We start from the raw sequence: 26,483 nt of genomic DNA, 5'->3' as shown, positions 1-26,483 counted from the left end.
CTTACATTCTGAATGTTTCAGTAGGCTCCTGAACGTGGCCCGGTAGGAGCCAGGGGCCCTAAGGAAGGAAAGAAGAGAGGTGACTGAAAAACCTCAGAATTATAAAGAAGTATTCAAGAGTGTAGTCCTACTAGGCTAAATTAAATAAGTTGTTGCATGGTGCAACCATTGAGATCCCATTAATGTATTCAAATTCCCATGTCCATAATTTACCACCATGCATGCAGTTGCAATTCTGATTTAACCAGATACATTGTATCATATTTGTACTGCATTGCAACATATAGGCTACATGTATTGAAATACACACCTTTCAACTATTGCATTTTCCAGACCCTGGAGATAACAGGCTATTTATTCTATCCCCAATAAATTACAGCTGCGCTGGATTTTTTCGTATCACCTCTTCGCCACAGCCAACAAGGGTTTGCTGCCCGACGTTTATGTTCATCTTATGCTAAGGGTGACATAAATGACGGGTGTAATCATGGAAGATATATATTGGGACAATTTTCTCGCATCAGATGAAGCTATATGAGTTTAGAGGAGAGCCACTACGTGTGTCTCCCTCTCTCTCACACCGAGCCCCCTCCTCCTCCGCTGGCAATTTATAAAGAACAAAAAATTCGACTAGGGAGGGGGTTGATACGCCGAAGCTGAAATCGAGAGGCGAACCCAGGAAAGGAGTATATTGTACACGCGACTTTCCCCCCCTTCGTCCCCCAAAAGGAGGGGGAAAAGTCAGAATTGTGGAATCGAAAAGGAAAATAAGGTTCAAAAGACGTGAAAACGTCTTCCGTTGTGGATACCGTATATCTTTTTAATTCGAAAAAATATGGCCGAGAACGTTCTGGACTCTGGCCCGCCTTCAGCCAAGAGGCCTAAACTATCCTCTCCGGCACTGTCTGTCTCCGCCAGCGATGGAAACGGTAAATGTTGTTTTTATTTGGTTTGTTAGGGTATTATGTTGTATGTTTTTATTTTGTATTATTTTAAATTAAATGTGATTTTTATTCGAAATAGGAAGGGGCCGTGCGATTGCCCCACTGTTTTTGTCGTACTAGCTCTAGCTAGCGAGTGTCGGACTAGCAATAGGCTAGTAATTTCAGCACTACGATGAACGCTGGCTACTACTGTAGCTAGTTACGAATGCGGGGCTTAGATTGATAGCTACTTCGCTGCATGGGTAGTTGGCTACAGCGTATATTTGGCGTTGTTATTTAGGTATTAAATACAGGAAAATATAAATGGTATGTCAGCAACACGGTTAACATTTTAAATTATCCCGATATTGACAAGTACTTCGTTTAGGCGACACAGCTAACGTTAGCTTGCTAACTATTTTTAAGTAGCTAACGCGCTAGCTAGTGTTGAGGCTTACCGCTTGATCGGTGTGGCAAATGATGGTTGGAAAAACGTTTTATAATAATTTAGATAACTAGCTAAGTGGCAATCCATGAAACACAAATGGTTCAACTCGCTCACCAGTAAATTGACTTGCTTAGCCAAGTAGCTAGCTACTTTGCTAACTAGTTAGCTATTTGTAGTTTGCTAGCTAGCTATTTAGTCAGCTCGCTAGCTAACTTTCAAAGCGAGTTATGACAAAGCTCATCGCCATACAATGCTAACTAGCTAACGCGTTAACACAAACGCACCAACGAACAGTAAAATTCAACACTGTCTGATGTGTATATACATTTTCCAACAGAGTATTTCATAGTTATCATGAACTATATATATATAACAAATGATATAACGTTAGCTCGTAAACTAATTGTTGAAGTTTCCTTCACCTGGTTACCTGGAAAAGTTCAATGTTTCCAATTTAGTACGCTAGCTTAGTTTGATTGCTGGCTAACGTTAATTTCATAGTTAGATAGCTACTGCAGCAGGCCCATCCATGTAGCTAGCTAGCTAACCGAGTGATTGTTATGCTCAAATTGCCATTGTCAGTTTTTCTTAAGATGTGTGGGACAGACTGGAGGATCCAGTCCAGCAACCTTATACAAAAAGGTGAACAATTACACGGTTAAGACAAAAAGCCAGAGAACGTGGCCACATTATTTACCACCACTCCGATGTGTTAAAATGGCCTGCAGATGCTCGCTAGTAGTTATGTGAGAAGGCATGTTTGAAATGGGACTTGAAACTGTTCGTACATTTTGTCATTGCATAGCTACGGCCTCCCATTGTCCATCTGATACGTGCTCAAGTCAGCCACTTGACACAAAATACTTTAAGGGTCCAAGTTACCCTAATAACAGAAAATAACCCAGTGCATGTACTGCACTTTTGAAATGTTTTCCGCCCCCATACTGCTCAGAGAATGCTGTGGCGGTCCAATATATCCAGAAAAAAATCCTGTAGGCCTATATTTGTAAATTCTCTAGTTGTTGTGTTGAATACTCTGGCACAGAGCTGAGCCCTGTGTGTGTGTAAACATGTCTCTGTCTGCGCCGAGCTAAATCACGCTCGAGGTCCGGAACGGACAACCTGTGGTCGGCCACTGTGTTTGGGGGGGGGGGACGCGTCTGTCTGTTTGGGCATCTGCCTTCATTTCAAAGCTTTGGTTTTCCTAGTGGTTAGAGTGTTGGACTAGTAACCGAAAGGTTGCAAGTTCAAATCCCTGAGCTGACAAGGTACAAATCTGTCGTTCTGTCCCTGAACAAGGCAGTTAACCCACTGTTCCCTAGGCCGTCATTGAAAATAAGAATTTGTTCTTAACTGACTTGCCTAGTTAAATAAAGGTAAAATAAATACAATTATACAAATGTAGGTATATTGCTATGCAAATTAGCTACCTCATTTGATGCAACCATGTCTGAATGCAGTACACTGGATTTGGTTTTGTTACTAATAATTTGTTATGCCAGCAATGTACCCTAGCACACTTATCTCTTTCTCTCTTTTATCTTCCAATCCCCTCTTCTCTCACTCACAATCCCGTCATGCTATTTCTCCCTCATCTCTCCATATGCTCTCGTTCTCTCCCCCTCTGCACAGATTTCAGCTCGTTGTTTGACCTGGAGCATGACCTCCCGGACGAGCTTATCAACTCCTCAGAGTTGGGCCTGGTCAATGGCGGGGACCTCAGCCAACTGCACACCAGCCTGGGAGGTGGGATGGGACCTGGGGGAGGGGGTGGCCAGGACGCGGTGGCCAAGCACAAGCAGCTCTCCGAGCTCCTTCGGTCAGGCGCTCCACACGCCTCCACCCAGCAGGGCGCAGTGGGCAGCACAGGCGGGGCCAGCATGGGCCACCTGGGAAACATGAAGGTGTCCCCTGGGCCCCAGGGCATGGGCCAGCAGCAACACCTCTCACCCCAGCAGCAGGCCAGCATGATGCAGCAGCAGGCGGGGATGGTGGGCAGCATGAATCGGGGAATGATGGGGTCCCAGAAGGGCAACGGACAGCAGCAGCAATCCATGATGGGTGGGCAGGTGATGAACGGATCCCCCAGGATGGGCTTCTTGAACCAGGGGATTGGGGGGAACAGTAACCTGCTGGCTGAGACTCTGCAGCAGCAACAACAGCAGCAGCAGGGGGCTGGTGGACAGGCTGGACTCAGAGTACAGCAACCTGGAGCAATGAACAAGGTATGTATGGACCCTTCAGACCACAGGAGAGAGATGTTTTTTTTTTTTATTGACCTGTTCTTTATTTTACCAAGGAGGGGACATTGAGATTAGTGTCTTTTTTTGGAGTAAGCCCCCCTGACCAAGAAAGCTACAAGCAGTTATTTTTGCCCACACAACGTTAATATCCAACAGTTTATTCACACGAAAAGAGAGCAGGGTGAAAGAGAACGTTTCAGTACTCCTATTAAGGATGTATTAATCATGGTTTAAAAACGTACACATTGGAGTTGTAGAGATCAAAAGCTTGGTATGGTTAAAGGCTCTGTCGGGGAGCAGGAAGAACATAGGAAAGAGCATGGCTGGGATATGGAGGGAGAAAGCTGGGGAGGGAATTAATGCAAATTGATGGAAACGTTCACTTAACCCCAAGTTCTTGGAGAGGTGGAGATGCATGAGCACACACACCAGCGCTGCTTCTTCTGCTTGCTGTTTGGGGTTTTAGGCTCGGTGTCTGTATAAGCACTTTGTGACAACTGCTGGTGTGATATTTTACTACAAATTGGGAGCCACGTGGAAGCCCTTGATTAATATTTCACATCAGTGGTCGTCTTAATCCAACATGTCAACATGAAATGTGGGGCAACCGTGGCATGGCGGAGTAGTAATTGGTCTGCTTGTTCTGAGCCATCATTAATGAGTTAATTTAACCCACCAGCGCTACCTGCCGCTAATTGATTAGAAATGAAGTACATTATCTCTCTTTAGAAGTGGTTGATTTAATTGGTGTGTAAATGGCAGGGAAGGGAAGTTGATTAGTGGTAAAAAGCAGTATGATTTAATAATCTCTCTCTGAAAGGAGATGGTGGTTCTTTTAGCTTAGATGCTCTTCACTGTAAGTGGGTAATATCCCTGGGGTTGTGTTCATTTAACAGGGCTACTGTCTGAAATGACACAATTGACTTGAACACTTACATTTTCATACACATTGTTTGGAGCAGCATATAAAAGCTGTAGAAATAATGTCAATTTATTAAACTGTTTTTCTTCTCTCCCCCCAAATCTCCTCAGATGGGTATGATGGGTAACCCGAGTTCCTATGGAGGCCCCTATGGAGGGCAGCAGGCAGGCCAGGGCCTGGGGGGAGCAGGGCTGGGCCCTCCGCTCCAGAACAAAGGCTCCATGCCCAACAGCCTGGCCCAGTTCAGCATGGACAAGAAGAGCCAGCCCATGCAGGGCATGTCTGTCATGGTTAGGAAGTTAGCTAGCTAGTCTCCTACCTATTTCTTCTCACTTACCTGTCTCAAAGCTTTCTTATGCAGAAGGTGCTACCGTTTGGGTACCAGTCAACTGCACTGACCATCCCTTAACTGACCATCACAGTTCTCTTTTCTCTCATCCTCCCCTCTCTATTCCCAGGCCCCCCAGCAGTCCGCTGCAGGTGTGGGCGGTGGAGCCGGAGGCACTGCAGGGATGGTCCCCAACGCCCAAGGAGGCCTGGGGCCCGCAGTGTCTGTAGCCGCAGCTGCCGCAGCAGCCGGGGCGCCCCCTACGGCCGACCCTGAGAAGCGCAAGCTTATCCAGCAGCAACTAGTGCTCCTGCTACACGCACACAAGTGCCAGCGGCGGGAACAAGCCAACGGGGAGGTGCGCCAGTGCAACCTGCCACACTGCCGCACCATGAAGAACGTCCTCAACCACATGACCCATTGCCAGGCTGGCAAGTCTTGCCAAGGTGAGCTGATGAAACACAGAAGAGAAAGACCTGCAAGATGGTTCCCTGTCACACCTTTACCTGAGATGTGTATGATATTCACCATTGTCTGACGTACTCATCACATTAGCCTTTTCTCCCTCCCTTTTTATTTTCCTCGTCTCTGCCTCGCCCTCCTACTCTCTCTGCCCCACCCCCCTCTCTCTTCCCCAGTGGCTCACTGTGCTTCATCCAGACAGATCATCTCTCACTGGAAGAACTGTACACGGCACGACTGTCCGGTCTGCCTGCCGCTCAAGAACGCTGGGGACAAGAGGAACCAGCAGTGTGAGTGTCTCTGCCCATCAAACGCTACTCCCCCAGCTGGCTCATGTAATAGTAGTATGCACTTGTAGTATTCTTATTAGGTTTTAAAGAGCCGTCAGATCTCAACTCTTTAAAGTAGTGTGTATGGATGTATACGAGTGGTCTAGATGCTTTGAGAGATTGTCTTATGATTGAACTCTGCCGTGGACTTCTGGATCTGTTGCCTTATAAATATGTTGTAAGTGACTACATTTGAAACTTCGACAGACCAATTCCTTGTGTTCCTGACCTAGGTGTTCATAGCATACGTCCTAGAGGACAGAAATATTAACACCGATGGATCTACCCCTCTACTGTCTCTACAGCTCTGCTAGGAGGTGCTGGTGTAGGTCTGGGTAGTTCCCTGGGCTCAGTGCCCGGAGGTCAGCCCAGCACCCCAAACCTCAACCCCCCCAGCCAGATCGACCCCAGCTCCATCGAGAGGGCCTACGCCGCCTTGGGCCTCACTTACCAGGGCCTGCAGAGCCAGCCCAACCAGGCTTCTCTGCCCTCACAGGGCCTGCAGAGCCAACCAGGCATGAGGCCGCTCAATCCCATGGGTAAGCTGTTTAGTTAGTCCAGTCAATTTTTTTTTTTTTTTTTTTACTGGTTTAAATAATTGATGTACTACAGCAACAGTGTGCATGTCCCTCTTGGGGATTGAAGCTGTAACCAGTCAATATCCACAGTAGTAAGGTTACACTGCTGCTTTCCCTAACCTCCCCCTCTTCTCCACTTTAATAGGAATTACTCCAGCACACATGTTTATCTCTGCATGTTTTGTTTGTCAACATTTGTCAAGTTGGCCTTTTTTTATCAAGTCATTTGCAAATAAAACGCGCAGGGGGAGTAATTTCTATCATTGACTTATAAGTAGTGTTTGTTGGTGGCTCTGAGAAGAAAAAAGAAAAAAAGGTCATGTTGAATATTGACTGTGTATTAATGTTTCTTACACTCTGTCAGGGGGTAACCCGATGGGAGTGAATGGAGGTGTGGGTGTTTCACCCCAGAACCAGCAGGCCAGCCTGCTACAGGACACCATGCTACACCTCAACATGAACTCCCAGGGGTGAGTAGCAGACCTGCCTTCAAATATACTTTATTAGCTTTCTTTTCAATACTTCTATCTGTGCTTGATTGAGCATGCCCGGCGCAATGGAACCAATAGAATAGTCCCTGAAGTGCAAACCCCATCGACCATACCTGACACTCCAGGCAGGCGCTATCAAATGCTCCAAGTTGTGATTTTTGGATAAATAAATAATTTCCCAGTGATGAATTTAACTTTGTTCTCTCTCTGTGTGTTCTAGTCTGATGAGTGATGTGGGTGGGGCGGGTAACATGGGATGCATGCCCACGGCGACCCCACCCTCGGCAGCGGGCATGAGGAAGAGCTGGCACGAGGACATCACCCAGGACCTGAGGAACCACTTGGTGCACAAACTGTAAGTGACTGAGCTGGAATGGAGGGACAATAGCCTCTGGATGCTGGCTTAACACTCTTATACGGCTAAAGAGTTACAGCCTGTAGTGGGGCGTGTGAGCCTATAGCAGAACACACTACTCTTCTACATTTGCACACACTGTACATAGACCTTTCAATTTTTATTTTGTGTTATTGACTGTACGTTTGTTTATGTGTAACTCTGTTGGTTTTTGTCACACTGCTTTGCTTTATCTTGGCCAGGTCACAGTTGTAAATGAGAACTTGTCCTCGCCTGGCCTACCTGGTAAAATAAAAATAAGTGGGGCGTGTTAGCCTAAAGGGTCTCTAATTTGTGGATAATGAAGACATCCTGCTAAATTTGGTTTAGCAGTGTCTTTCATTTGAATTTGGTTCAATTAGTTGTATACAAGCCAAAAACTAGCCTCCGTTTCAATGCAGCTAATGCTATCTCATGTCATAGATGGGTATACTGTAAGAACACGGAACATTGAATTGCTATAGGAAATATGAAGAGAACTATTTGTGGTAAATGTACCAGCCCAGACAGTGCAGAACAGGCCGCAGACAGTTTCACAGTAAACTCACATCCTCTGGGTTTTCATACAGCGCAGAACGACTATGACAGAACACACTGACCACATTCACCACATCTAAGCACCTCCCCACTGTCTCCCAGCTCACACAGCTGGCTAGGTGTGATTGTCTGCTTTCAACACTCTTCCCTGCTGCATCTCCCCTAGCGTTCCTCTTAAATCATTCTCTATGGGACAAAATAAAAGTTAACAAAATGGTTTTCTTTGCACTGAACTGTGATTTGCGTCCTGCTCTCGTTCACACCCCCCACCCCAGTTTCCTTAGTCTCTTGTCTCTCTCTGTGTGTAGGGTACAAGCCATCTTCCCGACCCCAGACCCTGCTGCTCTGAAGGACAGGCGGATGGAGAACCTAGTGGCGTATGCTAGGAAGGTGGAGGGGGACATGTATGAGTCTGCCAACAGCAGGGTAAGCTGTTACACTGACTGACTGAAGACTTTCACTGAGTTCCTGTTGAGGGGGGCAACCCTTAGACGATACAAATGTCTGGAATACAAATACACTTCAGAATTTTTCTCATTTTGTGTATTTGTCTGTTCCTAGTATGTTATAAATAATTTCCCCCTCTTTTCCTTACACTGTTCCCCTTTCTCATCATTACCCCTCTTCTATCACCCTAACCTTCATTTATCTTGCTGTCTCCTTCACTCTATCATTTCTCCTTGCCTGTCTCTCTCCTCCCAGGCGGAGTACTACCACCTGTTGGCTGAGAAGATCTATAAGATCCAGAAGGAGTTGGAGGAGAAGAGGCGGACGCGGCTCCAGAAGCAGGGTATGTTGGTGCCCACCCCTACAGGGTTTAGGGCGCTGGGCCAGCTGGCATGCCCCCTACAGGGTTTAGGGCCCTGGGCCAGCTGGCATGCCCCCTACAGGGTTTAGGGCCCTGGGCCAGCTGGCATGCCCCCTACAGGGTTTAGGGCCCTGGGCCAGCTGGCATGCCCCCTACAGGGTTTAGGGCCCTGGGCCAGCTGGCATGCCCCCTACAGGGTTTAGGGCCCTGGGCCAGCCCCCTACAGGGTTTAGGGCCCTGGGCCAGCCCCCTACAGGGTTTAGGGCCCTGGGCCAGCCCCCTACAGGGTTTAGGGCCCTGGGCCAGCCCCCTACAGGGTTTAGGGCCCTGGGCCAGCCCCCTACAGGGTTTAGGGCCCTTGGCCAGCTATAGCCACTGCCTCTCACTGAGTGGACAGGATACACATGTAATATCACAAATAGATGTGCATACTGCATTCAGATTCTCAGACAGGACACATACTCTAGAGTGCAACCGCGGCAATACATCTTCTCTCCATCTTTTCGCCTCTTCACCCCTACAGATGGTCCCCTCCCTGACCACTCTCTGGTGCGGCCCGGTGGACCCAACCAGATGGTTAATAGGATGCAGAACCCTGCAGGTGAGTCCATGGAGAGAGGGGTCGCCAAACAGACATTATTGGGCTGTTTTTAGTGGTGTTATACCTTATCGTTTCACTTGCGGTTACTACATTTGGCTCATGTTGACAATATTTTATTCTGTTACTTTGTTAGTGTGCCTTGAGCCATCCTGGTTACTATGTCCAATGTTATGCAGCACGTTTAGATGCATAAGCACCTAAATGCGTTTCCTTTATGTGATCATCCTCATGCTTGTTTTCTTCAGGTATGAACCAGTTCAATCAGATGGGGATGCAGTCTATGGGTCAGAGGTTGACCCCTCCTCTCCCCCTCACACCCATCAACCAGGTCAGTACTCTTTTTATATGCACTTAATGGGCGCTGTTTTGAAAAGAGAGCATTATACCCAAATACAAACGTTTTAGTGTTCAATTGATCTTATAGATGTATTATGACGCAAGAGGAACCGTATCATGTCATAGCACTAACGTATACATTGATTAAACACATGGAGTAGTCCCTAGTATCAGTTTCTGAGAGGACTAATGAGCTCTGTTCTAAACCAATGTCTGTGTCCCCTTTTTAGATGGGAATGGGGAACCCCAGAATGGGCCAGCCCAACGTGGGCCAGAACCAGTACCTGCCCCAGGGACAGTTCCCAGGCTCCGGTCCAGGCCTCGGCACGGGTCAGCCCGGCATGGCACAGCCTGGCATGAACCAGCAAGGCAACCAGGGAGGCATGGCACAGCCTAGTATGAACCAGCAAGGCAACCAGGGAGGCATGGCACAGCCTAGTATGAACCAGCAAGGCAACCAGGGAGGCATGGCACAGCCTAGTATGAACCAGCAAGGCAACCAGGGAGGGATGGCACAGGTGAGAGAGGTGGGCAAAAGTGGAACTACATGGTCTGTCGCTGCCCTCAAAGTCTTATATAGATGCAGGAAACGGAAGGACAGATTGGGTTATGCTGTTGGTTTTAATTGTGAACCGTATCACCAAACCAACTAAACACAATCGCTAAGACATTCCCACACATCTGTACATGCACAAGTGAAACCCTACTTCCTACACTAGTGTTTCCTCATTTAGGTTCACTGGAGGGATGCCCCTGTCATACATAATGTATGTTAACGTCTGAATAATGTATGAACTGTTAATGCTAAATACCTCATCTCTCCTTACAGACTCAGATACCCATTCCTTCCCCTCTCCCCGTCAACAGCCCTCTAGCTGGGCCCGGCTCGGTCGGAGGGGGTAGTGGTGTCCCCTCGGTGGGGCCCATGGGTCCCCAGAGTGTGGGTGGAGGCCCCTTGTCCAACCTACCCCTGTCCAACAACCCCCAGCAGCCCAACTCCATCCCCCACCTCGCGGCCATGCGCCAGAGCTCGCCCTCCCCCGCCCGCAGTCTTACCCCCACTCCCCACCAAACGCCACCCAGGCTAGCTGGCTCACAGACCCCCCAGCCCCACACCCCCAATCCGTCCCAGCTGGCCCCCTCAGGCCCTCAGCAGCAGCTAGGGCCCGGCAGCCAGGGACCAGGCTCCAACAAGCCCATGCAGCAGGGGATGGGGGTGGGGTCCACCACCCCATCGCACCCTGCTCACGCCTCCACAACCCCCAACCCCCATGGAGGCCAGCTCCCTCGCACGCCTCGCACTCCGGTGAGATTGACTTATTAGATCATGTAGAAAAGTACAGCTATATCTCCAACATGTGGTATGAATAGTACATTGATTCAGTACCAGTTTTACAAAAGTGATCACATTGACATACAGCTGCAAAATGGAACAGTTAACAGCCAATGTACTAATTACTTGTTTTGGAACTTCCTCTCACCCACCTTACTGCACTGAGTTGCCTGTCAATTTCCTCACCTTCACTAACTCCCATGGGGGTTGTTGCATTCTCTTGTAATATCATTTATTTTCTAACCAGTGTCCTGTTCGTTCTCTCCCCCCCCAGATGTCCCAGAAGGGCGGCTACCAGCCCCAGGACGGTCAGGCTCTGACCCCAGCGTCGGTCAGCAGTGCGGACACAGCCTCCCAGCAGGCCTCCCATTCGGATGCCTCGGCCTCCGTGGACCCCAAGACGGAGGTCAAGCAGCAGCAGGACGAGGAGGACGACGGGGAGGAAGGCTGCTCCAAGGGGGGGAAGTTATCCAACGTCAAGATGGAGAACAAACCCATCAAAATGGAGGGGGTGAAGAAAGAGGAGTGTGGGGGCAAAGGTGTTCCCATGGAAACGTCGTCATTGGTGGGGGTAAAGAGTGAAGATAGGGTGAAGACTGAAGACCGGAAGCCGGAGGTGAAGAAGGAGCCAAAAGAGGAAGAGAAGGGGTCCGAGTCCCCTGGTACACCGTCTGGTGCCCAGAACAAGAGGAAGAGTAAGGACTCTTTTATTTTGTGGTAGCATATGTACTGAGTTGTTTCTATAACCACACAGAGTATGTTCCTGCTTCTAAAAATGTATGCAGTTATCCGTTTCTGAATCTGACTTGAACCCTAACCTCTGTCTCTACTCCTTCCACCTCATCTCCTTCTACCTCTCTCAGTCTTTAAGCCAGAGGAGCTGCGCCAGGCCCTCATACCCACCCTGGAATCTCTATACAGACAGGACCCAGAGTCTCTGCCCTTCAGACAGCCTGTGGACCCTCACCTACTGGGCATACCTGTATGTACTGAATATTCACACTGTTTCAGTTAATGCTCCATCAAAAATGTGCTTTTTACATGTGAAGCTAGCCAAACCAATTTCCCCTCTGTGGAATAATAAAGGAACCTTAACTTGACCAAACCTCTCTCCCTCCCCAGGACTACTTTGACATAGTGAAGACCCCCATGGACCTGTCCACTATAAAGCGGAAGCTTGATACGGGTCAGTACCAGGAACCCTGGCAGTATGTGGACGACATCTGGGTCATGTTAAACAATGCCTGGCTATACAACCGCAAGACGTCCCGTGTCTACAAGTACTGCTCCAAACTGGCTGAGGTGTTCGAGGCCGAGATAGACCCCGTCATGGTCAACCTGGGCTACTGCTGTGGTCGGAAGGTGAAATGGGAGTGTGATGTGGGGTTATGTGTTTGTGTGGTTGGTTATTAGGGTGTGTGACGTATAGTGTCAGGCTAGATGTGGCTATTACATCGTTAGTTTCACATCCCATTCTGTGCATGGAGACGAGGCTTGGCTAATTTCAGCGTTGGCATAACACCGCCATATTAACTTTCAACCCTTTTTTAAATATTGAGCATAACCTTGCAGCTATTTCTGACTTTGCTCTTGAATGGGCTAAGCAAAGTGGTCAACAGGGGATGACTTGAGCGTCTCCGTTCATGAAAACAAGGTGTGGCGGTCGGGGCTCAGCCCCATACAGCTGTTGTCTTGTACTGTGACAGTGAGCCTGAAGGTCCATGTGAGCCAGGACTGACACATTCCTCTGGCCTAACCAAGTGACCCATGATGATGCCAAAACATTTTTCTATTGCTTTGGGCAGAGGCTGTAGATAGTCTGTCCTCTTGGGTCTAATGGTGCTCATGATCATGTTTCCCTGGTCGCATGGTCTGGTAAAACTCTTGGCAATGCGTAACAAAAAAATGATTTTTTTTAAATTAGCCATCTTTTCATTCTCCTTGCTCCAGTCTTTTTGTTAGTACTTACATTTGTAAAATGGGTAGCACTTTCTTTTTTTTAACCTGTATTGAAAAACTCTGTACAAATATTATTATATTCCTCCTGGTATTGAAGGACCAAACTATTTTGAAAATGTAGTTTGGGTTTAAGTAAGTGTTCATTTATCATCTACCTTTCTCTTTCCTGTTTTCCTTTCTTCTCCTAACTCAGTTGGAGTTTTCTCCCCAGACGTTGTGCTGCTATGGGAAGCAGCTGTGCACTATACCCCGGGACGCTGCCTACTTCAGCTACCAGAACAGGTATGGAGGGGGGGAATCTGAGTGACACACACTCACACACGGTGATCAATAGAAAAGTTATTCTATGTTGAATTGTGTTTCTATGGAAATAAATGGTTTGCCACTTCATTTTCATATCTGTTCAGTGTCTGCATTGTCCCATGTTTCCCCTCCCTCCCCCTCCAGTTGATTCTGTCGCTGCTGTGGTGGTTTTGCTCATCTTCTCATGTCCAAATGCTAATCTGTGCTTTGCCTCGGCCTTCTGCTCTGTTGTCTTGTCCTCCCTCTCCTCACCATCCAACCCTTTTGGTCCTCTCCCTCTGTCGTCAATGCCTGTGACATCTGCATTGGCTTGCTTTTGTCTGATCCAATCATGCGCCTCCAAACCCCTCCCTCCCCTTCAATCCTGAATCATGATTGGCTGTTCTGATGACGACCCCTGCCCCGCCCGCTCTGCGCTCCTCCTGCGTGCTTGCTCCCGCCCTGTCCTGCCATGCCTTGCCCTGATTGGTGGCTGCCTCCCCCGTGCCTTCTCTGTGATTGGCTGTGCTGTTGGGGAACGGTGTAGTTCACCAAAATTTGGGCTTCTTGCTGACAGGTACCACTTCTGTGAGAAGTGCTTCAACGAAATCCAGGGGGACAACGTGTCCCTAGGAGACGACCCCTCCCAGCCTCCGACGTGAGTAGAACGTTACCCTCTAGCCTTCCCTCAACTTGTCTTTTAGTTTTAACGTACATTTGATTTTATATTTAGGCTTTTATTATTTGACTCCTCATATGCCAAGCTTCTCCCTCATATCTGCTTAAAGTACCTCCATTTGCTGTTATTGGTAATATTTTGTGAATGTCTCCCTTCCATTTCTATGTTTTCTGTGGTATTCTGTCTTCTGCAGTAGGTGATTGGTTTTATTGTACATCTGTACTGCCGCTGTTATTGTTTGTCTCACCTCTGACTGGTCTTCCTCTATAGCCCTACATTTGTTTTGCAGCATCTCTTTAGTAAATCAAGATTGGGATGAAAACACGCCGTATTTAAAAAATCTGGCCAGGATATCTGGCAGGTTTCATGAGTCTTATACTTTCTATATGAAATGTTGGACAAGGGCACAGCCAGAGAATCCAATGCTCCCACCTTGTGGTGATTTTAGAGTTTGATGTATTTATTTAATGGTTGGGGGAGGGGGGGAGAGGGTTGGGGAAACCCTGTAAAGGTTAGACCAGTGGTTTTGGCACGGTGGTGTTCCTTGAGGAGTGCTCATTTGTGCAGTGAAACCTTTCCATTTTTTTTTTGGCACTCATTTGTAAACGTGACCTGTTGAATTCAGACTTGGGAGCACCAGTGGCGCTCAAATACATTGAATAACACTTTGTTACATCTGTATTGTCATTGCAAGTCTGGCGTGCTCAGGCTGTTACATTTGTATAATTTGAGGGGCACTCATCACGAGCAAAGTCATTTGACTTTGCCAGTGAGAACCATTTAGCCCAGGCACTTTACAGCTAAGTAACAAAGCATGGCTTTGTGTTTTACCTTTACAATGCAGAAAACCACTTGCCTCTAGCTCAAACGTTCAAAACTAAACACCTTATTTAAATTTTTTTTTTATCATGAGTAAGGAGCTATGGCAATAGCTAAACAAAAAATAGAAACGCAACATGTAAATTGTTGATCCCATGTTTCATTAGCTGAAATAAAAGCTTCCCAGAAATGTTCCATACACACAACTTATTTCTCATATTGTGCACAAATGTGTTTACATCCCTGTTAATGAGCGTTTCTCCTTTGCCAAGATGATCCATCCACCTGACAGGTGTGGCATATCAAGAAGCTGATTAGACAGCATGATTATTGCACAGGTGCACCTTGTGCTGGAGACAAGAAGGCCACTCTAAAATGTGCCAGATAATTAAATGTTAATATCTCTACTATAAGCTGCCTCCAACATCGTTTTAGAGAATTTGGCAGTACTTCCAACTGACCTCACAACCGCAGACCATGTGTATGGCGGCATGTGGGCGAGCGGTTTGCTGATGGTGTGGTTATGGTATGGGCAGGCGTAATCTACGGATAACGAACACAATTGCATTTTATCGATTGGGAACTTGAATGTGCAAAAATACCGTGACGAGATTGTGAGGCCCTTTTTTAATTTTTTTAAATATCTTTCACCAACAGATACATATCTGTATTCCCAGTCATGTGAAATCAATAGATTAGGACCTCATTTATTTCAATTGACTGATTTCCTCATATGAACTGTTACTCAGTAAAATCTTTCAAAGAAGGTTGGGAACCACCTAGGCTGTGGTTCATCCATCTTACCTTTTTTCCATTTTCATAAACTCATGAGGCTTTTGACTGGGTGTGGCCTGGTTGTGGATGTTGACTGGGGGTGGAATTTCTTCTTTCTCACTTCAGTTCCATCGGTAAAGATCAGTTTGAGAAGAAGAAGAATGACGCATTGGACCCAGAATTGTAAGTCCACCATTAGAAGTAAATATCTTGTTGAGTAATTGCATTCATGTTGTGATTTGCATTGTGAGCGCAATTTAGTTGTGCAGTTGTAAGAAGTCGCAGTGATTGATTTGGCTCCTCTCTGCAGGCTTGTGGAATGTATGGACTGTGGACGTAAGATGCACCAGATCTGTGTCCTGCACAACGACACTATCTGGCCATTAGGGTAAGTCTGTCTGTCTGCCCTGTAACCTAGGAAAGATGAGGCAGTTTGAGTTTAAGAGTCTGGTTTCTCTAATGAACTCTTTCTCCTACCAGTTTTAATTGTGATGGCTGCTTAAAGAAGTTGAATAAGACACGTAGAGAGAACAAGTATGCCGCCAAAAGTAAGTACCAATGTCTTTATATAAAAAAAAATCTAAATATCACTTACCTGTGTCCATTTTGATGTAGTTCATCCCTCTTTACCTAGCTTACTTGTAACTAAGCTCATCTCCCTCCCTCGCTCCAGGGTTGCCCCACACTAAGCTGGGCTGTTATTTGGAGACGAGGGTGAATGACTTCCTGAAACGTCAGAGCCACCCTGAGTCGGGTGACGTCACCATTCGAGTCGTCCACGTCTCTGACAAGGTGGTGGAGGTCAAACCAGGCATGAAGTCCAGGTAAGGGACACCATGGGGGGGTATGTGTGTGTTACCCTGAAGAAAGGGATAATGGTAGTGGTGGAACAAGTGCGGTTAATGTAGTAATTTGCTGAAGCCAAAATCAACCCATAGCCTCTACCCCCTAGGCACTTTTGTACATCTGAGAGGATTGGATCACTTCATTCCCTCAGAATTAGTTTTTATTTATTTTTATTTTTAGAATTGTTAGATGGAGAAACAGTAACAGTTCATCCCGTCAGTAGATGATACCTGGCTATTCTTTAAAAGTGCCTTCCTCACCATCTTAAATAAGCATGCCCCATTCAAAAAATGTAGAACTAGGAATAGATATAGTCCTTGGTTCACTCCAGACCTGTCTGCCCTTGACCAGCACAAAAACATCCTGCGACGTTCTGCATTAGCATCAAATAGCCCCTGTGATATGCAACTTTTCAGGGAAGTTAGGAACAAATATACACAGGCAGTTAGGAAAGCTAAGGCTAGCTTTTTCAAACCGTACTACAGGATGCAAATTTCCAACTCAAAAAAGTTCTGGGACACTAAAGTCCATGGAGAATAAGAGCACCTCCTCCCAGCTGCCCACTGCTCTGAGGCTAGGAAACACTGTCACCACCGATAAATCCACTATAATTGAGAATTTCAATAAGCATTTCTCTACGGCTGGCCATGCTTTCCACCTGGCTACCCCTACCCCGGTCAACTGCCCGGCACCCTCCACAGCAACCCGCCAAAGCCCCCACCATTTCTCCTTCACCCAAATCCAGATAGCTGATGTTCTGAAAGAGCTGCAAAATCTGGACCCCTACAAATCAGCCGGGATAGACAATCTGGACCCTCTCTTTCTAAAATGATCTGCCGAAATTGTTGCAACCCCTATTACTAGCCTGTTCAACCGCTCTTTCATATCGTCTGAGATTCCCAAAGATTGGAAAGCTGCCGCGGTCATCCCCCTCTTCAAAGGGGGTGACACTCTAGATCCAAACTGCTACAGACCTATATCTATCCTACCCTGTCTTTCTAAGGTCTTCGAAAGCCAAGTTAACAAACAGATTACCGACCATTTCGAATCCCACCGTACCTTCTCCGCTATGCAATCTGGTTTCAGAGCTGGTCATGGGTGCACCTCAGTCATGCTCAAGGTCCTAAACGACATCATAACCGCCATCGATAAGAGACATTACTGCGCAGCCGTATTCATCGACCTGGCCAAGGCTTTCGACTCTGTCAATCACCACATTCTTATTGGCAGACTCGACAGTCTTGGTTTCTCAAATGATTGCCTCGCCTGGTTTACCAACTACTTCTCAGACAGAGTTCAGTGTGTCAAATCGGAGGGCCTGTTGTCCGGACCTCTGGCAGTCTCTATGGGGGTGCCACAGGGTTCAATCCTCGGGCCGACTCTCACACCAAACAATTATGTTAGCTCAGTACATAGCCACATAAAAACACAGCCATTTTCCCAGCAAAAGATAGTAGTCACAAAAAGCAGAAATAGAGAAAATTAATCACTAACCTTTGATCTTCATCAGATGACACTCATAGGACATAATGTTACACAATACATTTATGTTTTGTTTGATAATGTGCATATTTATATCCACAAATCTTGGTTTACATTGGCGCCATGTTCAGAAATGCCTCCAATATCTGGAGAAATTGCAGAGAGCCACGTCAAATAACAGAAACACTCATCATAAACTTTGATGAAAGACACATATTTTACATAGAATTAAAGATACACTTGTTCTTAATGCAACCGCTGTGTCAGATTTCAAAAAAACTTGACGTAAAAAGCACACCATGCAATAATCTGAGACGGGACAATCTGAGACATTTCTCCGCCATGTTGGAGTCAACAGAAATATGAAATTACATCATAAATATTCCCTTACCTTTGATAATCTTCATCAGAATGCACTCCCAGGAATCCTAGTTCCACAATAAATCGTTGTTTTGTTCGATAATGTCTTACTTATGTCTCAGTAGCTACTTTTGCGAGCATGTTTAGTGCACATGTCCAAACGCTCGCGCAGATGCAGGCGAACTCGGACGAAAACTTCAAAAAGTTTATATAACGGGTCGAATAAACTGGTCAAACTAAGTAGAGAATCAATCTTCAGGATAACTATCCAATAATGTTCCAACCGGAGAATTCCTTTGTGTCTCTAGAAGAAATGGAACGCAAGGCGATATCATGTGTAATGCGCGTGACCAGGAACTGGCATTCTGCCAGACCACTGACTGAAACACCTCCCATCCGGCCCCACATCACACTAGAGGCTTCATTCCACGTTCTACAGACTGTTGACATCTAGTGGAAGGCGTAGGAAGTGCAAACAGATCCATATCTTACAGGGAATTGAAAAGGCGATGAGTTGAACATCAACCAGCCTCAGAATTCGCACTTCCTGTTTGGAATATTTCTCAGGTTTTTGCCTGCCATATGAGTTCTGTTATACTCACAGACATCATTCAAACAGTTTTAAAAACTTCAGAGTGTTTTATATCCAATAATAATATGCATATATTAGCATCTAGGACAGAGTAGGAGGCAGTTCACTATGGGCACGCAATTCATCCAAAAGTGAAAATGCTGCCCCCTATCATAAAGAAGTTAACTAACCTCCAGACGAGCTTCAATGCCATACAACTCTCCTTCCGTGGCCTCCAACTGCTCTTAAACGCAAGTAAAACTAAATGCATGCTATTCAATCGATCACTACCCGCACCTGCTCACCCATCCAGCATCACCACTCTGGACAGCTCTGACTTACAATACGTGGACAACTACAAATACCTGGGTGTCTGGTTAGACTGTAAACTCTCCTTCCAGACTCACATTAAGCATCTCCAATCCAAAATTACATCTAGAATCGGCTTCCTATATCACAACAAAGCATCCTTCACTCATGCTGCCAAACATACCCTCGTAAAACTGACCATCCTACCGATCCTCGACTTCGGTGATGCCATCTATAAAATAGCCTCCAACACTACTCAACAAATTGGATGCAGTCTATCACAGTGCCATCCGTTTTGTCACCAAAGCCCCATACACTACCCACCATTGCGACCTGTACGCTCTCGTTGGTTGGCCCTCGCTTCATACTCGTCGCCAAACCCACTGGCTACAGGTTATCTACAAGTCTCTGCTAGGTAAAGCCCCGCCTTATCTCAGCTCACTGGTCACCATAGCAGCACCCACTCGTAGCACGCACTCCAGCAGGTATATCTCACTGGTCACCCCCAAAGCCAATTCCCCCTTTGGTCGCCTTTCCTTCCAGTTCTCTGCTGCCAATGACTGGAACAAACTGCAAAAAATCACTGAAGCTGGAGACTCTTACCTCCCTCACTAGCTTTAAGCACCAGCTGTCAGAGCAGCTCACAGATTACTGCACCTGTACATAGCCCATCTATAATTTAGCCGAAAACAACTCCCTCTTCCCCTACTGTATTTATTTTGCTCCTTCGCACCCCTCTATTTCTACTTCTACTTTGCACATTCTTCCACTGCAAATCTACCATTCCAGTGTTTTACTTGCTATATTGTATTTACCTCGCCACCATGGCCTATTTTTTGCCTTTACCTCCCTTATCTCACCTCATTTGCTCACATTGTATATAGACTTATTTTTCTACTGTATTGACTGTTTTGTTTATTCCATGTGTAACTCTGTATGTGTCGAATTGCTATGCTTTATCTTGGCCAGGTCGCAGTTGCAAATGAGAACTTGTTCTCAACTAGCCTACCTGGTTAAATAAAGGTTAAATAAAAAAATAATTAAAAAAATGACCGTAACTAGTTACTAACGGATTACATTTAGAAAGTAACCTACCTAACCCTGTTGGGATGCATGCATTGTAGCATCAGTTGTCTCACTTTTGTCATGTCTCCAGGTTTGTGGACACTGGGGAGATGTGTGAGTCATTCCCATATAGAACGAAAGCCCTGTTTGCCTTTGAGGACATCGATGGCGCTGACGTCTGCTTCTTCGGCATGCATGTACAGGAGTATGGCTCGGACTGCCCTCCTCCCAATCAGAGGTAATGGTTCTGTTAATGGTCAATTTTATCTTAACTCAGTTGGGAGCAGTTTTATGTACATGCATCAAAGGACTGGACCTCATCTTTGCTCTTTCTCTCTCTGCCTACTTGTCTACCCCAGACGAGTGTACATCTCGTACCTGGACAGTGTTCACTTCTTCCAGCCTCGTTCTCTGAGGACGGGTGTCTACCATGAGATTCTCATTGGCTACCTGGAGTATGTCAAGAAGCTGGGGTACACGACAGGTCACATCTGGGCATGCCCCCCTAGTGAAGGGGACGACTACATTTTCCACTGTCACCCTATGGACCAGAAGATCCCCAAGCCCAAGAGGCTACAGGAGTGGTATAGGAAGATGCTGGACAAGGCTGTGGCGGAGCGCATAGTGCACGACTTCAAGGTAAGAGTCTTGTGGAAGGCTTGAGGGGTCCATGCAGGGACAGAGTTCAAATTTTAAATGGCTCCATCCACAAGTGGAAGGGTTGAGCGCACAAGGACAGAGTCATGGATTGGCTTCTGAGAAGGAGCACAATTTTTATCACTGCTCATGTTTTGGTGTTATGCATTTGTTACATAAAGCAGGACGAGTGGAGGTTTAATCTCTCTCTCCCTCTCTCAGGACATCTTCAAGCAGGCCACGGAGGACCGTCTGACCAGTGCCAAGGAGCTGCCGTACTTTGAGGGGGACTTCTGGCCCAACGTGCTGGAGGAGAGCATCAAGGAGCTGGAGCAGGAGGAGGAGGAGAGGAAGAGAGAGGAAAACAGCACTTCCAACGAGAGCGTAGATGTAAGTGGGATAGGTATTTACTACAAGGTACATTGCTGTGTGTTCTTATGGGTCTTTTGATCTCTTTCAATGTGATTCAATTTTAACTTTTAAATACAAAATGTAAAATTGATGCTTGTATGAACTGCATTTCTACATTTGATCTAAATCAAAAAGGGTTACTACTGTGTGTAATTCACCTCCAGGCCACGAAGGGCGACAGCAAGAACGCCAAGAAGAAGAACAGCAAGAAGACTTCTAAGAATAAGAGCAGTATGAGCCGAGCCAATAAGAAGAAGCCAGGCTTGCCCAACGTGTCCAATGACCTCTCTCAGAAACTCTACGCCAGCATGGAGAAGCACAAAGAGGTAGGAGGAAGAGACCGTTGAATGTTTTTAATGTATTTCTGAACATAAGTTACAAACATTGGGTAGTAAATCAGGCTCCCTTGGAGTAAATTGGTGAGAATCAGATTTTAGGACCGGCTGAACGAGTCACTTTCGCAAACCCCAAAATACTTTCCACTAAGACAGACTTCTCACTCTTCTCTGTTAACCCTTCTCTCCTCGCCAGGTATTCTTTGTGATCCGTCTGATAGCAGCGCCCATGTCCAACACGCTGGGCCCCATCACAGACCCCGACGGCCTGATGGCCTGCGACCTGATGGATGGGCGCGACGCCTTCCTCACCCTGGCCCGGGACAAACACTTGGAGTTCAGCTCGCTGCGCAGGTCCAAGTGGAGCTCCATGTGCATGCTGGTGGAGCTCCACAACCAGAGCCAGGACCGCTTCGTCTACACCTGCAATGAGTGCAAGGGCCACGTGGAGACACGCTACCACTGCACTGTCTGCGAGGTGAGGGGCTGGTGGAGGGTTAGAAGGGGAGGAGGAAAGAAGAGGGGATGGGAAAAGCTGGGACGATAAACTGAAAATTAGACATTGCCTTCCTCTTACCAAAGCAATTTTGTTTACGTCTTTTTAAAAATGTTTTATTTTCTAAAACAAATTCGATGCCCTGTCCCTGTTTCACTGCCTCTCCATGTGCACACTAATTGGGGGGAGAGATAAGCGCAAGCATATGTTGCAATTGTGGAAAAACACACAGTTTTTAAAGCAACTACCATTATCGAAGAGAGTAAGTTTTCAGGGTTTAACATTTTATTTCTCATCCAATATTGAGCAAATGGCACCAGCACTTTACATATGATTGTGAAGCCTAATGTGGTTGAGATGATGCACCTGTGGAGAGTTGCACGCCATTCATGTTGAATACATCAAGTAGCCTAGGCCTACATGACATTAAAACTAGAATCCTTAGTTGCTACATACATTTTTGAACTTATAAATTGATGAGTAAAGTGTGGAGTAGTAACCAACACATATGCTTTCTCACCTCTCTGTCCCAGGACTATGACCTGTGCATCACCTGCTACAATACTAAGGGCCACATCCACAAGATGGAGAAGCTGGGTCTGGGCCTGGACGACGAGAGCAACAACGCAGCCTCCTCATCCATTGCCAACCCCGGGGACTCGCGGCGCCTCAGCATCCAGCGCTGCATCCAGTCTCTGGTCCACGCCTGCCAGTGTCGCAATGCCAACTGCAGCCTGCCGTCCTGCCAGAAGATGAAGCGCGTGGTGCAGCACACCAAAGGTTGCAAGCGCAAAACCAACGGCGGCTGCCCCATCTGTAAGCAGCTCATCGCTCTCTGCTGCTACCATGCCAAGCACTGCCAGGAGAACAAGTGTCCCGTACCGTTCTGTCTGAACATCAAGCACAAGCTGAGGCAGCAGCAGCTCCAGCATCGGCTCCAGCAGGCCCAGATGCTGCGGAGGAGGATGGCCAGCATGCAGAGGGTGGGTCAGCCACCTCCGGGACCGGGGGGAAACGGTGGACTACCATCTCCGGGAAACAACGGCACCACAGGGCCCAGCACCCCCATGTCTGTGGGCACGCAGCCCCCCACGCCTCAGACCCCAACCCAGGGGAACATGCCCCAGCAGGGGATGGGCCAGGGCCCCCCAGGGCAGCAGCAGGGCAGCATTCCCCAGCAGCACCACATGCAGCACCAGTTCCAGCAGCAGATGCAGCTGCAGCAGCAGGGGGGAGGGGGAATGATGAACTCTCCTCAGCAGCAACAGATGGTCCAACAGCTTCAACAGCAGCAACAGGGCCAGTCTCCAAATGTCCAGCAGATGCAGCACCCAGGAGGTCTGCCCCCCTACACCCCCAGACCTCCAGGAGCCTCGCCCCTCCACCAGTCCCTGGGTAAACCCGGTCTGGGCCCAGCCACCCCTCCACAGCAGCAGACCAACCCTAGCCAGGGTTCCATGCCCCAAGGGCAGCAGCAGCAGGGGCCTCCTCCGGCAGCGGTGGAGATAGCGTTGAAGATCCAGCGTGTGGCAGAGACTCAGCGTCAGATGGCCCAGGCCCAGGCCCAGATCCTCCAGAGGCAGCAGGCGGCCCAGGGTGGAGGCATGATCCCCCCTCACCACCAGAACCCCCAGGCCCAGATGCAGAGCATGGCCCACCCAGGAGCAGGCATGGTAGGGCCCCAGGGTCTGGCAGGGAGGACCTTGATGGAGCAGCAGGGGATGGTGGTAGGGCCAGGAGGCATGCAGCAGCAGTCCCAGATCCCCCCTCAGGTTCAGCTCCAGCAGCAGGCCCGACTTCAGAACCCCAACCAACAGCAGTGGGGAGGCCCTGGTGGGATGACCCCCCAGCAGAGGCAAGGCATGATGGGACAGATGGGTCACCTGACACTGCAGCAACAACAGCAGCTTGCCCAGCAACAGCAGCAGCGGCAGCTTGCCCAGCAACAACAACAGCAGCAGCAACAGCAAGGTCAGCCCCAGCAACAACAGCAGGCAGGGCAAGGGGGGTTAATGGGGTTGATGGGAGTTCAAGGCGGCGTGGCTGGGGCGGCGGCGGCAATGGTGGGGACAGGGAACCTCCCTCAGGCAGCTCTACAGGACCTCCTGCGTACCCTCCGCTCTCCCAGCTCCCCCGGCCAGCAGCAACAGGTCCTCAACATCCTCCGCTCCAACCCCCTCCTCATGGCTGCCTTCATCAAGCAGCGAGCTGCCCGATACCAGGGAGGTCCAGGGGTGCCTGGGGCACCGGGAGGAGGCCCAGGAGGGGGGCCTGGAGGTGTGCGGTTCCAGGGGGCCCCTGGTGGGGTAGGAGTTGGGCCTGGTGGTAACCAGGTTGTTATGGATGGTCAGCAGGTCAACGTAAACCCTGGAGCGGCCCAGGCAGGTATGAACATGGGCCAGGGAGGAGGAAATATACCCACTATGGCTCAGCTACAGCAGTTGCAGCAGCAGCAACTGCAACAACAACAACAGCAGCAGCAACTGCAACAACAGCAACAACAACAGCAACAACAGCAGCAGCAACAACAGCAGCAGCAACAACAACAGCAACAACAGCAGCAGCAACAACAGCAGCAGCAGCAGCAACAACAACAACAGCAACAACAGCTGCAGCGCCCTCTCTTGCCTGGGAGTTTGCAGCAACAGCAGCAAATGGCAGCGCAACAACCGCAGCAACAACAAGGCGGTATGCCAGGCCAAGGCACCCCAATGTCCAACATGACTCCCCAGTTCAGAGAGATTCTGATGCGAAGGCACCTGCAGCAACAACAGCAGCAGCAGCAGCAGCAGCAACAACAACAGTTGAGTAATAATGGTCAGTTCCAGCAGCCCCCCCAACAGCAGCAGGGTCAGGGCCAGCAGGGCTTCATGCAGCAGGGCCAGCCTGGTCAACCTGGCCAGACCCAGTCTGGGGGAGGAGGGCCGCAGCAGGGGGGGGGCCAGGGGCCCCAGTCGGGTCCCGGGCAGGGCCAGCAAGGGCAGGGCTACCCTGGAACCATGTCCCAGCAGGTAGCCACAGCCCTGCAACAGAGGCTGCAGCACCAGATGCAGATGCAGCAGATGCAGCAACAGGATGGTGGGGGGCCTGGGCAGCTCCAACAGGGGCAGCAGGGTCCCCAACAAGGCCAAGGTGGTCCCCCCCAGCCCCAGTCCTCCCATGCCATTCTCCAGCAGGCCCTCCACCAGAGACTCCTCCAGCAGCAGCACCTAGGAGGGGGCTCGCCTGCCCAGCACGGCAGTCCTATGAGCCCCCAGCAGCAGATGGCCCAGTCCCCACACCCCCACCTCCAGGGCCAGGCTCTGGGCGGTCAATCTCTCAGCAACCAGGTGCGTTCTCCTCAGCCTTCCCCTCGGCCACAGTCCCAGCCGCCCCACTCCAGCCCCTCGCCACGCATGCAGCCCCAGCCCTCCCCTCACCGCATCTCCCCCCAGACAGGCTCTCCGCACCCGGGTCACCTCTCCCAGCACCACCCTGGCATGGTGGCCTCCCAAAACCCACAACAACAATTGTCACAGCAACAACAACAGACTAACTCTGGGGACCCGGGTACGTTTGGTTCGGACCCAAGTGCTATGATGTCCCAGATAAGTGGGATGGGGGGCTTGCATGGCCCAGGGCAGTCGGACATGTTGGGTAATAACAACCAGGACCTGGGGACGAACATTAACCACAACAGTTTAGACATTATGTAACCTACTACTAGGTCTGTCTCAGTGGTCTGAAGAACTGCCTTCATGGGTCTTGCTGGGATTGAATGGAAGGGGGATGGCAGTTTTAAAAGTTATTTTTATTTAATATTTTTCTGATGTATAAATGAAAAGAACTTAACTTCCTATGGGAGATGCAACATTTTAAACCTACAAGTCAATAAATGAATAAATTAAACGAATGGTAAGTTATTGCTGTTTATGTTATATATATATATATATATATAACATTTTTGCCAATTGTGTACATAAGGTGTAAGGGGTTTCTGGACGTGAGAGTTCTTCCTTAGTATATGACACAAGTAATATTTTTGGGGACTGAATTTTTTTGCTTTTTATTTTTTATAAGTATTTTTAAGATTTTCAATGTGGTGGAAAATTACAGTGAGTTAATACAATGGACCTTTTTATCGTTCTGTTTTCCTTCATAAAACCAGTCATGATTGTATCTGTTTTGCAGAAGTATTTTTTTAAAATATATATTATAATGATCAATATTTTCGCTGTATCTACAAACAAACATCACAACATATCTTCCTGCCTTTTTTTGGGGGGGGGGGGGGGGGGCGACTTTTTTTTCTGTAAATGTACCTTATGACTGCTACATTTCACAGAATATATTTTTGAAAATGACTGTCCAAAAACCGAGAGGATTGAGAAAGGTGAGTTTTTTTTATTTTGACATTTTTCTGGTTTTGTAATGGGGTTAGAGATCCAAGTTAAACAGTGTTGTGGGGAGGGTGTTGAACACTGGCTGATCTCCCTCTTGGACTGTCTCAGGTCGGAAGCTTCCAGTTTTGACGCCCAGATCTTCTACGCGAGCACCTCTTCCCCCGTGTCTCCCAACTTTTTTTTTTTTCCCCCCACGAATGTGCACTCCCCTTTTACCCCCACACTTACTACAGAATGATGGATGGACTTACTGAGGATGTTGCCTGTTGCCAGCTGATTCTGATAGATTGATGGCTGTGTGCGTGTGTACATACATACATACCCTCATGAAATGAAACACAGGA

General features: G+C 48.1%; 1 protein-coding gene across 5 annotated transcripts; it reads left to right on the top strand.

Annotated features, from left to right (window-relative positions):
- The first annotated feature begins 437 nt into the window (after positions 1–437).
- On the top strand, positions 438–25,645 carry LOC139571280 (histone acetyltransferase p300-like). Of its 5 annotated transcripts, none has more exons than XM_071394002.1 (29): positions 438–929; positions 3,004–3,596; positions 4,647–4,826; positions 4,995–5,310; positions 5,503–5,616; positions 5,961–6,194; positions 6,598–6,703; positions 6,945–7,079; positions 7,964–8,081; positions 8,358–8,445; positions 8,987–9,064; positions 9,310–9,392; positions 9,631–9,918; positions 10,230–10,706; positions 11,008–11,428; positions 11,597–11,715; positions 11,856–12,095; positions 12,886–12,974; positions 13,522–13,632; positions 15,373–15,429; positions 15,557–15,634; positions 15,727–15,794; positions 15,920–16,070; positions 19,971–20,117; positions 20,239–20,518; positions 20,738–20,932; positions 21,091–21,252; positions 21,458–21,739; positions 22,291–25,645. In XM_071394002.1, exons 1-29 carry the CDS (start codon positions 836–838, stop codon positions 25,450–25,452), a joined length of 8,466 nt encoding a protein of 2,821 aa, XP_071250103.1. In that variant the 5' UTR covers positions 438–835; the 3' UTR covers positions 25,453–25,645. The 5 variants fall into 5 exon arrangements, with proteins under 5 accessions (XP_071250103.1, XP_071250105.1, XP_071250102.1 ...); XM_071394004.1 differs by having other exon boundaries at positions 9,631–9,927; positions 13,552–13,632; XM_071394001.1 differs by having other exon boundaries at positions 9,631–9,927.
- Positions 25,646–26,483: the final 838 nt, after the last annotated feature.

This window comes from Salvelinus alpinus, chromosome 3, assembly GCF_045679555.1.
Source record: "Salvelinus alpinus chromosome 3, SLU_Salpinus.1, whole genome shotgun sequence".
Lineage (NCBI taxonomy): Eukaryota > Metazoa > Chordata > Actinopteri > Salmoniformes > Salmonidae > Salvelinus > Salvelinus alpinus.
The sequence above is the reverse complement of the archived record's forward strand: the minus strand, read 5'-3'. Positions and strand labels throughout refer to the sequence as shown.

Excerpts from the sequence above, each read along its gene's own strand:
- LOC139571280 (XM_071394001.1), top strand. The coding sequence starts at position 836 with ATGGCCGAGAACGTTCTGGACTCTGGCCCGCCTTCAGCCAAGAGGCCT. Across the intron at positions 5,311-5,502 it reads GGCTGGCAAGTCTTGCCAAG|TGGCTCACTGTGCTTCATCC; the intron begins GTGAGCTGATGA and ends TCTCTTCCCCAG. Across the intron at positions 15,635-15,726 it reads GACACTATCTGGCCATTAGG|TTTTAATTGTGATGGCTGCT; the intron begins GTAAGTCTGTCT and ends TTCTCCTACCAG.